General features: G+C 38.2%; 1 protein-coding gene across 2 annotated transcripts in view; it reads right to left on the reverse strand.

The window, feature by feature from the left end:
* MPP7 (MAGUK p55 scaffold protein 7) overlaps positions 1-13,571 on the reverse strand; it is a 290,474-nt gene that overhangs the window by 42,038 nt on the left and 234,865 nt on the right. For both annotated transcript variants that reach the window (XM_080812558.1, XM_080812557.1), the window contains one exon: positions 7,713-7,883. In XM_080812558.1, the coding sequence (XP_080668684.1) occupies positions 7,713-7,883 (171 nt within the window). The remainder of the gene's footprint in view (positions 1-7,712; positions 7,884-13,571) is intronic.

The following is a 13,571-nucleotide window of genomic DNA, read 5'->3' on the forward strand; positions in this document are numbered from 1 at the left end:
TTGGTCAAAAGACTGTATTATGAAAAAACACATGTTTCCAGAAATTATGAAATATATTAATTTCCAACCTGAAGAATTCTGATTTAGCAGTTCACAATTGCTTACCACCCGGTTTTTAGTAGAAATTAAGGACTCTAAGCATTAAGAATTCTGATAAATGTAATTGAGACTATTAGAAAAAAGGAAAGCTACTCCATATACAAGGAGAATAAGATGTATTTTTGATAAGAAAGGTACGAGGAATGGGAATATATTTTTGTTGAGGAAAAGAGAAAGTAATTTTGTCCTAAAATGGTACTGGTTAGAAGGCTTTGGATAACATCTGATTGAAAAAGGAAGGTGTAGAAGGTTTGTGAAGGGGACTCTTTGGAAAATAAGTTTATAAATGGTCAGGACTAACACTGGAATGAATGAGTTTTAAAAGTATACCTGTATAAGACTGAAATTTAGCTTTTCTGTCTGTTAAAAAGATAAAGTTTTCTTGGATTGTTGGTCTGCTCTGTAAGAAATTGTAAACAGAGTTCTTGGTTTTGTTGTTGTTTTTTTAATCTGTTCAGAAAACCAAAGTTTCTATGTCTTGTCTTTTTAGGTCTTTGATTACTTAAGAAAGTTAAAGCTTCTCAATATTAAAGGAGCTAAGTTTTGCTCACAACTATATAACCTTCTCATTACCACCTTGATTAAACAGATAATGAAAGACTTTTATAATCAACTGTAATCTTATTTACATATGTGCTTTAAAACCTTCTGAGATTTTTACAAACTTCCCAAGCTTCATATTCTAAACAAAGTCTTCTTGACTAATTATGCTTATTTATTAAGTTACATGATAGTTAAGTTAGATGGGAAGCACTGTCATACAAACGATGTTTAAGCTTTTTCAGGTTATATTGTATGGGTAAATGCTATAACTGTTGTAGAAATTATATGATAGATATTACACATACCATATATATCATACATATATCATATATAATATATATAATTATATGTCCCTAAAGTTTTACTATGTCTCAGTATGTGGATGGAATGGCAAAATCGCTCCTCAAAAGCCAGAGCTTACCCTATTCCATGGGGCTAGCTATGGAAATAAGGCCCTCCCTTCCTTATGATGGGACTGGACAATGCACTTATGGACGCCTGTATCTCCTGGGAAGTCTGCCACTTGCCAGTGATGCCTCATAATCGGGATATTATTAAAGCTAGACATTGGGCAGTGAGGGTTTCTTGATGATTCTATCCCTTGCCATATATATGTCCCAGAAGCCAGCTCTGTTGATGCAGAATTACAAGAGGCTTAAACCAACCATACAGTGGCCATCTTTAATCAAACTCAGTACACAGCCACTCTGCTAAATAAGGAAACCACATGAATTCAAAGAGTCGTCCTTCAAAACCAGATGGCCATTGGTGTTTTGACTGCAGCCCAAGGAGGAACCTGTGCTCTCATTAAAACAGACTGTTGTAATATATATTCCAAATTACTCAAAGAACGTGTCTGAAGCCATGAAAGATTCAAGTAGACACATCATTGCTATAGATGCCCTGGTTCTACATCCTTTTAGCAGTTGACTTAATCGAATTCTTTCCAAATGGAAATATACTCTGCTAAGCACTGCTATGCTTCTTGTCCTTTTCTCTTTGATTGTGGTTTCACTTTTTCTATTTGTGAGACAGGAGCCTATGTCACTCCTACCAGCATGGAGATGCCTTACTACCCTACTCTGCATCTCAGGAGAGACTCAAGCAATGAAATTCCCCCACCCTGTCAAAATCCTCCATTCCAAAATCCCTACATCATCCCTGGTCAGTAGGAAGTAACTGCAGAAGAAATGACCACTGTCCCTTTTCCCTCCATAGAAATGGAATGGTGTTTTGACCGTGGGGATCTGAAAGAGGACTTTACTTCCTTTAAGAAAAAAAAAAATGCTTGGCATGGAGCCCAATGTGGGGCTTGAATCACAATCCTTAGATCAAGACCTGAGTTGAGATCAAGAGTTGGTCACTTAACTGACTGAACAACCCAGGTGCCCCAATTTTACCTCCATTTGTCCTACATTAAAAAAAAGATTATTTATTCGAGAGAGAGAGAGAGAGAGAGAGTGTGTGTGTGTGTGTGTGTGTACATGTGCACAAAGGGGCAAAGGAGAGAGAAAGTCTCAAGCAGATTCCCTGCTGAGCTTGGAGCCAGATGTGAGGTTCGATCCCATGACCCTGAGATTATGACCTGAGAAAAACTCACATGCTCCACTGATTGAGGCACCCAGGCGCCCCTAAACTCATCTTTTAACTCAGGCAAAGCATCCCACGATGGGAACCCGAACTACCCCTCAAGGAATAAGGATGCCTTGATACCAGCAGGGCCCCGCATAATTGACCTGAAGATAGTGACTGACCTCGTCTTCACTGCACACTGACCTGTGTCCCACTACATGTTTCTTACATAAACCCAGAAGTATTTCCAGCGCTCTGAAGACAGTCTTTGAGATGTCAATTCACTGTCCTCCCAGTGCTGGCCGCACTGAAATAAATTCCTTTCCTGCTTCACCACCACTCTCTCTCTGCCTCTGGATTTTGTCAGTGTAAGTGGCCAAATCTGGTCTGTTTGGGACTCATGGAGCCAGGTGCTCTAGCGCCGTGGGCTCCAGTTACAGAAGGTTCTGGTCTTGGAGTATTCAGGTCTGAATCAGCTCTACAACTTCACAGCTGCACAAGCTTGGGCAAAGTAACTCACTTCTCCTTTTTGTGCTTCAGTTTCTTCTTCTGGAGGATGATACAAGTTTTTACCTCACACTCACGCCAAGGACTAGATGAAATACTACATGCGTAGCCCTTAACTCAATGTGTGGTACTCAATACACATTGGTTACTGTTATGACACAGGAGAGAGGAAGGACAGGACCCATTTGAGAAAAGACAGAAGTTAAAAACTCAGCTGGGACTGTTTGAAAGCAGTTGGGAACAGCAGAGGATAATGAAACATTATTGTTAGATATTACTGGTAGAGAAATCTAAGTAGTAAAAAGGGATATTTGGTTGTCATTGAAATAACGCAATTAATTATTTACTTAAGGTTGGAAAACTCCAAAGAGTAAGGAAACATGAATGGGGGAGAAGCTCATAGCAGAGGAACTGGGAATCTTCACTGGCCGTAACGGAAGGGTCAACATTCAGCATCTCCAGTTTAGGAATATCTTGAGGGCAACCCTCCTTCTGGGAGATAAAGGGGTAAAATCTCTGCTGAGAACCAGGCCTCAGAAACTTAAGGAATTCCAAGCAGGAGACAGAGAAAGAACAGTCACTGCAGTATGAGTGACATCACAGGGCTTAAAAAAAAAAAAAAAAAAAGGCTACAGGATCCTGCTGGGAATGTAAAAATACAGTGAGAAGAACAAGCAGCAGAATGTCTGTCAGAAAGTAAGGCACGAGGCCCACAGGACAGAGTCCATATTCAATCCACCATCAGGTGCCAGGAACCCACAGATCAAGAGGCAAAGGGGATTTAGGGCAACTTAAATGCATACAATTAAATTAACATCTTCACTGAAGATTTCAGCCAGGTGAATTTTAGTTCAGTGACTGTGGACCCAAACAACTAGCATTTATGCTAGTTGAGATCACCTGTGATTGGGGCTGACAATGGAATGCTGTGATACATATTTTCAGGGGCGTGATTTTACTAAAAGGTAGTGTAGAAGGTGCTGTGGTATTCTGTCCTGATAACCCTTTAAAACTCTGAGCAGGAGACACGAGAGTTTGGGTAACAGCACTCAATTTTGAGAAGGCTGATTAAGATACACCAGTGACAAAGGGCAAATTGTATCTGGGACAGGAGTTTAAAGCTTTGAGGAGGTCTAGCTCCACTCTGGTGGGATAAGCACACTACAGCCTGTCTCCCACACCGATCACAATTAAAACCTCTGGCCAGCACACAAAAGGCAACACAAAAATGTGCAGACTCTGAAAAAACAAACGAAAGCAGGCAGAGTGGGGCGCCTGGGTGGCTCGGTGGTTTAAGGCCTCTGTTTTCGGCTCGGGTCATGATCCCAGGGTCCTGGGATGGAGCCCCGCATCGGGCTCTCTGCTCAGCGGGGAGCCTGCTTCCCCCTCTCTCTCTGCCTGTCTCTCTGCCTACTTGTGACCTCTGTCTGTCAAATAAATAAATAAAATCCTTAAAAAATAAATAAATAAATAAATAAATAAATAAATAAAATAATAAAAAAAATTAAAAAAAAAAGAAAGCAGGCAGAGTATAAAAGGATGTCAGATGTGGAAAGATGACCCCCAAAGTGATGAAGTTTCCCTGTTTCTCTTTCTTTGTTCTTAGGCTTTGCCAGAGGATGACTCTCCATTCAGAGACGGCAGTGGACTGTGCTAAAACCCCACGAAAGTGATGGGCTCACTCCTAAGACGTACATACGTGAGATGAACCCAAAACAGCATAACTAAGATTAAAACCACTCTGTAAGTGTCTGACTGACACAAATGCCACATGCAAGAAATACACTCAAAGCAGCACAGCAAAGACTCGAAAACTGAACTGAGGCAAACAGAATAAGCCTAATCGGGCTGACAGTCTGCTAAAAAACGGAACATTTTCCCAGAGGAATATAGTAAGATCCAAAGTCTATACAAAATAATGTTCAAAATGTCTAGGATACAGAAGAAAGTTATTCAACACACACAGATGATGGATTTAAAAAAAAAAAATCGACAGATGCCAACCACAAGATAAGGAATTACATTGGATAAACAATAGTTATCTTAACTAAGCTTCATGAGGCAAAACTAAACACACCTGAAATGAATGTAAAAATCAAGTTCTTACTTGAACTTGATAAACAAAAACAATGAAAAAAGTTGGCAATTTCACAATAGAAAAAAAATACAATATCAGAAAGATAATTATTTGGCCAGCAGGAAACAGAGCAACACAGTGATGATGAAGGAAGGAGTCAGAGATCTTGAAGATAGACCAAAAGAAATTGTCAAATTTGAAAAACAAAACCACTAAAAAAAAAAAACAAAAATCAGAGCCTTAGGATACTGTGAGACAATACTAAAGGGTCTAACACACGTGCTACCGGAGTCCCAGAAGTGGAGGGGAAAGAGATTAGGGCAAAAAAAAATCTTTGAAAAAATTATGGCCAAAAGTTTCCAAAATTTGGTGAAAGTCATAAATGTACAGATTTCAGATGTTCGGTAAACCCAGGCACATTAAACTTAAAGCACAAATAGATACATCATAATCCAACTTCTGAAAATCAAAGATTAAAAAAACCCTCAAAATCAATTAGAGAGTAATTACATTCAGAGGTAAAGCAAAAAAGTCATCAGATATATCAAAAATCAAATAAGAAAAGAGATACCAAAAGAAGGCAGGAAAGAACAGAGAAACAAAATACAAAGGGACAAACAGAAAAACAGTAGACCTAAAATGAAAATAATAGACCTAAATTCAACCATATCAATAGTTTATATTAAATATAAATGGTCCAAACATACCAATTAAAGATGTAGATCATTAGACTAGACAACTACAACAAGACCCAAGACTATGCCATCTGTAAAAAACAAACAGCCCACTTTAATAATAAACACATAGATGGGTTAAAGTAAAAGGACAGGAAAAGATGTATCATGCAAACAACAAGCAAAGGAAAACTTAGTGGCCATGTTATATATCACACAAAGCAGACTTCAGAACAATGAATATTACCAGGGATAAAAGAGGACATCACGTAATAAGAAGGTCAACTCATTAAGAAAACATAATACTCCCAAGTGTATATATACTCAACAACAGAGTTTCTAAATGTCTTAAAAGCTAACTGATGTGAAAAGAGAAATAGACAAATCTACAATGACAGAGAATTTAACACTCCTCTCCCAACAATTAACAGAATAAGTGGACAAAAAATTAGTAAGAATATGGAAGACCTAAATAACATCATCAACCAACTTGACTTAAATTACACCAAACACTCCATTCGATAACAGCAGACTACACATTATTTTTAAGTGCACATAGAACATCCAATAACATGGACCATGTCCTGGTCAAAAAACAAAGTAACAAACAAAAATCTGATAAATTTAAAAGAATTGAAATCATACAAAGCATATCGTCTGACCATAATGAAATTAAACAAGAAATCAGTAATAGAAAGATATTTGGATAATCCTCAAGTATTTGGAAATTAAATAACACACTCTAAACAACTTGAGGATCAAAGAAATCACAAAGGGAATTAGAAAGTATTCTGATTTGAGTGAAATGGTATAAAGATAAACCAGATCAAAATTTGTAGGTTGCAGTGCTTAGAGGGAAACTTAAATTTATGCCTAATAACACTTAGATTTTTTTAAAAAGTGATTCTAGTCAATAGTCTAAGATTTAACTTTATAAAACTAGAAAAAAAGAAAAATAAGTCCAAAGTAAGCAGAAGAAGGAAATAATAAAGAACACAAATCAGCAAAATTGAGAAAAGAAAAAAACAATTTCAATATACAAGTGGTCTTGTAAAAGATCAATAAATTTAGAAAAAGGCAGGTAGACTCTACAAAGGCCAACAATGATCCCCACCCTCCTGCTTTTCACACCTTTGTGCAATTCACTCTCATTGATTGTGGGTAAAATCTGTGATTTGCTTCTAACCAACAGAATACGGGATGTTCTGTTCTTTTGCCTTCTCAGTTTATACACTCTGATGAAGCAGGCTACCACGCTGCAGAAGCCCACATCACAAGGAACTGAGGGTGGATTACTCGAAGTAGATCTTTTATCAGTCTAACATTCAAACTGAGACACCTACCCGTGGTCAAGACTTGAGAAGCCTTATAAGAGATCCTGAAGCAGAGGACCCAGCCAAGTCAAGCCAGAATGCTCTAAATTCTGACCTGCAGAAACTTTCAAATAATAAGTATGTGCTATTTTAAAGTCACTAAGTTTGTAGTAAACTGAAGCTATGAATATGCAGATTATGAAGACTTAAACTCTGAGTCCTACAGAATTCCACACATGAAATCCAAGAACTTATTATGGAGCAATACACACCTGATTTAAGAGTGAAGACACAAATTACCAATAACAAGAAGGAAAGTGGAGACATTACTACAGACCTTACATAGAGTTAAAGGATAATAAGAGAATATTGTGAACAACTTTATGCTTCTACAATTGGCAACTTAGGTGAAATGGACAAATTCTTTCAAAGACACAAACTGCCAAAGCTCATTCAAGAAGACAGGCTAACGACATGGATGAAACTAGAAGGTATTATGCTGAGCAAAATAGGTCAATCAGAGAAAGACAATTATCATATGATTCCCTGATATGAGGAAGTTGAGAGGCAAAGTGGGGGGCTTGGGGGGCAGGGAAGGAAAAAATGAAACAAGATGGGATCGGGAGGGGACAAACCATGAGAGACTCTTAATCTCACCAAACTGAGGGTTGCCAGGGGGAGGGTGAGGGTGGTTGGGTTATGGACATTGAGGAGCATATGTGCTACGGTGAGTGCTGTGAAGTGTGTAAACCCGGCGATTCACAGACCTGTACCCCTGGGGCTAATAATACATAATATGTTAATAAAAATTTTTTTAAATTTAAGAAGATTTTCTTTGGCTTGAAATCTTCAAGCACCGTGCTCTTTGAAGTTAAATTCTTCCTACCTCGCTTGTTTCGTCAGAATTAACCCAAAAGGCACACTTACCAACCAGGACTACAAGCCGGTATTTTTCGTTCGTTTGCCGCCGATACGGCGTCACTTCCTCATATGTGGGCACATCAGCGGTGTCGTACTGGTCACTCTTCTTGCATTCATACATGGACTTATTTGTTTTCTTATCTTTCCTACTAAGACGAAAACTTCTCCTAAAACCAGCTGCAAAAAAACATATATATGTATTTTTAGTAAAAAGAACTAACGAAAGAAACCTCCCAAAACACAAAAAATGAAAAAACCCTCAAAAGTTGGTTTGGATTTTTTGAACCAGAATATTGTCACAAGTACATTTAGTATGAGAAAACACACAGATACTACACAATTTCACTAAAGCAACCATTTATAAGAGAATCCTTGAACATTTATTTTTAGAGTTGTAATAATATTGTATTTGGTTCCAAACCATAAAGAGTTCTCAGAAATCAATGAGTAAAGTAATTGTGTAATAAAGCCAAATAAGTTGGAAACAGTTTATCATGACTGACTGAACACAGCTGATAAGAGAAAGTTAAAAGCACTGTAGAAACATTTAAAATATAAATGCTGAATTCCCTCATTCAAAAATACTGGAATATATTGGATTGTAAGCACAACCTAACAACATACCAGTGGCACAGACAAGAATCTATTATTAAATAAAAAGGAAACTAATTTAGGGAGAGCTCAGTGTCACACACACCAAACAGGGATCAGGCCAAGAGAAGAGCAAGTTCTTTGACTTTTACAAGATTCCAGCATTGGGGGGTGCGGGGGCAGTAAATGATCACGTCCGGGTTCTTCTTCTCCTATGGAAAAGTCCATGGTTTTATAATTGAAGCCTAGTGAATTTTGGGAATAAGATTCATAGTCTCAAGTGTGTACTCTTATCAACAGATCACATGATCTTTTCCTAAAATAACTGTACAAGTACTTCAATAAATTTAAGTGCTTAAAGCTCAAGGCTGTCATTAAACACATGGGCTTAAAAAGCTAAGGCAAATATTCTTGTTCCCAGTGAACCCCCATTTCATTCTGCTTGCTCTTCGTGTTGTTGCATTGTTTGGGATTTATTTCCTTTCTAGAACAGTGATGCTCATCACACACAGCATGATTTCATCCATACAACACAGTATAAATTCGGTAAGATGTGAATCAGTTCTTGACTTCACCCTCAAAATCCAGACTTTAAGGAAAACTGTTCTACTTATTGAAATATTATTTATATTCATATCCGCTCCATGGTACAAAGCAAAATGCAAGGACATTTTTAAGTATATAAAAATATATTCCCTTGGAAAAGAGAATATATTTGTTTGGGTATTGATATAATCAATAAGATTTCTCTAAACTCAGACCAAGAATCACCTCTTTGGGTCCCTTTCTTTCTCTCTTTCTAGAAAGAAATGTAAGTATGCATTTAAGAAATTAAGCATTTAAGAAATTACCAGGATTCAAAATAAAGGCCAATATTAAAAGCAATGATCAGTAACCCTGGAGTTATAGCACTCAATTTATGGATTCACAGTTTAATAAAAATCAGCCAAGATATTAAGAAGGGGGTGATAAAATGTTCACCTGATAATAGAGCTCTATGGCCCACCACAAGTCATTCTGACTTTGAGCAGGTACTCAGATTATTTGAGGGAAAAGATTTACAAAGGATTTGAGACAAGAGTCCATCACTAAAGCTTTCGTATCAAAGGCAGAAGGCAAAGAGGAAAAGGCAAACAGGACAAGGAATAAAACACTGGTACCTGTCCAAGGACGAGATTCAGAGAAAGCAAATGGGGAATGTGCCAACCTGGCCCTAGGACGAAGTGTCAATTCTAAAACCACTCATGCAGGCAGAGTTCAAACTTCTCTATATATTATTTAATCACTTGTATTTTTTTAGGATATTGGGAAATTATTAATCTCTTGTATTTTTTTTGGATATTGGGAAAGACTCATGAAAACATAGGAAAAGGGTTCCTTTACATGGGAGTCCTCGCAATGCCACGCCAGAAGTGGGGGGATCCCTACAACTGCTCCCAGTGCTGGAGCGACATGCTTCTCAGACAACTCTCTTACCAATTTGCAGAAATTGGTGATGCCATCCTGACCCCGCCCCAGCTCTGTCACCTGTGACGGCTGGCCCACCCAGGAATCCAGCAGTAGATGGCGTCCGGTTTAGCACACAGACCACACGCCAGCTCTCCTAACTCTTCGATGCTGCCATTTCAGCGTTTCTCATTTCAGGTTCCCACAGTTCTTGTCTCACGGAAGGCAGTTAAAGGATAAGTGGGTGGAAAGGGAAATTTCTTCAGGATTATTCTTTGCACGGAGGGAGGGTTTCCCTCAAGTCCCTACAAACTTACGGCCCGGGAATGAATCTAACCAGGACAGAAATGTTTCATCCACAGCAAATGAAGTCCAAAAGGAAAAACTTGAAAATTTCTGAGCCACGAATCCCAGCTAAGTCCTGAATCTCAGTGAAAGTGTTTACCCGATTGCGTTTTTACAATTAACTGACGTTTTTGCTTTCATTATAAACAATAAAGAGATAGTAGGAGAAAGTGCAGGTAATCGGATTTCTGATGTGAGATTCTCTGGACATCAAAGACGGGGACTATGGTCTCACAGGACGGTTTGGTGATACTTGCTGTCCCGGGCTTGGTATATAACAGGTGATTGATAAAAGTCTTATAAATTCAAGTAATATAAAAAAGCAATTAACAAAACCCCACTTCACCCCTGTCACATCTTCTTATTGTAAATTTCAACAAAGAAAGCAGGGCACATTTGCTATCTTCACAAGAGAAAATTCTAAGAGGCAGGCCGAATGACAAAACACAGGCAGAGAGCTGGAGGGAACTCTGGAGACCACCCTGGCCCGCAGATGGTACAGATGCCACCTGCCCATGCCCCGTGACACGGTCCTGATCTCATTCCCGCCAGTTTTCTAGGTGACAATGACTCTGGAATTTCCACAGGTTGTGAAGGTTCAGCGTCCTGACCCAAAATCCTCACTCACAAAAATAAGCAAAAACGGCAGATCACCACACCACGTCTATTAGAGCAGCAGTACCAAGTGTTAAAAATCGAAGGCCAGGCGCGTCTGGGTGGCTCAGTTGGCGAAGCAACCGACTCTGGGTTTTGGCTCAGGTCTGATCTGAAAGTCGCGGGATCCAGCCCCGCATCGGGCTCTGCGCTCAGCACGGAATCTGCTTGAGATTCTTTCCCCCTCCCTCTGCTCGGGCTCCCGCTCACTCTCTGAAAGAAATAAAATCTTAAAAAACAAAAACAAAAACAAAAACAAAAAAACAACTTTGTTTTTGAGGACCAGAGGTGGCGAAGTCTGGGTCAGCATCTAGATTCTGACACCTACTAGCTGTACGAGATTTGCCAACATTTTAAAAACTCCCCTAAGGCTCGCTTCTCAACTTTAAAATGAGGATAAGAGTATCAACCTTATGAGGTTGTTAAAGATTAAACAAAGAATTCACATAAAGCATTTGGCCCAGTACCCGGCAGGTGGTAAATACCTACATATATTAGCTGTAGATTAGTACTTGATTATGTCTCCAACTAACTGAAAGTACCTGGAAGGCAGGAACATATACCTCCCTGTACTCCCACAGCACACAGACTAGCAAGAAAGGGAAAAACAAGGGGCTTGTTAATAAGGGTTTAAATGGCTGTTATAGAAGAATATTTAAATTAAAATTACAGCTAGATTTAAATGTTAAATATTAAAAGTACCTATTAAAGTAGTAAAGCATTTTAACGAAACACGACAGAAATATTTAGTATGCACTATCCTTTCGCTATCCCCCCCTACAAGATACTCTAAGCTTATGTGTTATTTCTTGTACAAAATTTACATGTAAATAGCCTCCTTCCCTCTTGTCTTCTTACTTATCATGACCATGTACTCTCCTAATCCACAGACACCTGTCTACTTTCCATCTTTATAGCACTCCATACACATAAATATACAGGATAAAACAAATTTTCCAACCCAGAGGAACCAAAAAAAAAAAAAAAAAGCCAGAACAGAGGATACAACAAAAGGCACAAAATTCAGAGTACTTGCTTGTGACGGTTTCTCAAACCAAAACAGGCTGTTTCCCTAGAATCTATCCTCCCTAGGAAGTCAGGGGTGATGGCTCATTTGGCACGCTGTTTAAGGCTCTGATTTTCAAACGTGGGTCCCATAATGAGCTATGTGCCAGCACACATCTTAGTAAGTCTAAGGTTAAAGGAAACTTAATTCTGTGTCTGGAAGAGGCAATTTCTTCCCTTCAGCTTTTATGTGGTTCTCTTATTAAAAGGAAGGTTTAAAAATGTATACTTACAAGGAAAGTATGTATGCAAAGGGTTCGTTCAGGTACCTGTGAATCAACAACGTAGGACCTACTGAACCCGCGTTCATTTTCAACACGCAAGTCTTAGCAAGAGCTGGCTTTTAAAAAGGAAGGGAAAAGGAATGGTAATGAGGAATCTGGAATAAGGGAACGGTTTTACACAAAATATATTTTTCCTTATATTTCACATTTTTGTAATTTATAATTGGCTCAACATTTTTATGGACAGGCTTTTTCCAGCGAGCTTACCCACAGCTGTTAGAGATTTGTGTGTTTTAAAGGAACAACACGTTTACTTTACTACAATAGGAAAGTGACTCTAGAGTAGGACTGCAGCCACAGGTCAGGCCCCTGATCACAAGGAGACACTTCTTATCTCGTATTTTCCAGTAGAAATCATTTATGATCCCTTTATTAATTGAGCACATAATTGCAACGCTTTATTTAAAGAATTTTTTATTATAAAGGGAAACACTTATGTTGCCTGGTGTTTGTTCCTTATTTCAAGAAGATTGCAATAACCATCCCTGAACATTCCCTTTATTCCATCTCGTGGACTATTTCATTAGGACAAATTGCCAGAAGCTAGATAGGTCTTGTCCAAATGCTTCTCAGATCAGTGAATACCAATGTACATTTCCACCAGCAGAAAGTACAATTTCCCATATATTACACCAGTCTCTCATAAAGACATTTCTAATTGCTTTGAAATCTTCAGTGATTTAAAAGTGAAAAACCTGTATGCCATTTCACCTTCACTGTTACAGAGGTTGACCTTTTTTTCAAGTTTATTATCCATTTGCATTTCTTATTTCCTTTGTAAATTGCTGCTTACTACATTTTGATCACTTTCTGAGTACGGTCTTCATAAATATATACACATACACATATCTTTTAAGGTCACAGCCCTCGGCCCTAAGTTATTGCAAACACTTTTTAAGATTTTCAATTTTCCATTTAGAAGAAATTTAAAATGTTTATGTAGCTGAGTCTGTTTCTTTCTTTTGTGATTTCTTTCACTGTTTTTAGGACTTTCCTATCCTTGGGTCTGATAAATCTTCACCTATATTTTCTTAAGTTAGAAAAAAAATGGGTTCCAGGGCTTTACACTTACTTTTTTTTTTTTTTTAATCCCATCTGGAATTACTCAGCTATAATCATGAGATCAAGCTTGTGAGGTGAGGCTGTAACTTTATATTTTTCTAAGTAATTAACCAATGGTCCCAAAAATACTTACTGAATAATCCTTTCACTCCTTTATGTTGATACATACTTTGTACTAAAGTACCAGATGGCTTATTATTATGACAAGAAAGAAAGAAAGAGGAAGAAAGGGACCCAAAAACGTGATTCTTGGTCTGAGTTTAGAGAATTCTCTTATTGATGATATCAATACCAAAACAACAGAAGTCATGATGGCAGTGGTTGATATGTATTGAGAACTTACGAGATAACAGACACCCCTTGAAGCCTTTATGTGGCTTAATTCATTTACCTCCCATAGCAACCCAATGAGGGAGGC

This window comes from Martes martes (genome assembly GCF_963455335.1).
Source record: "Martes martes genome assembly, chromosome: 8".
NCBI classification, from domain to species: Eukaryota; Metazoa; Chordata; class Mammalia; order Carnivora; family Mustelidae; genus Martes; species Martes martes.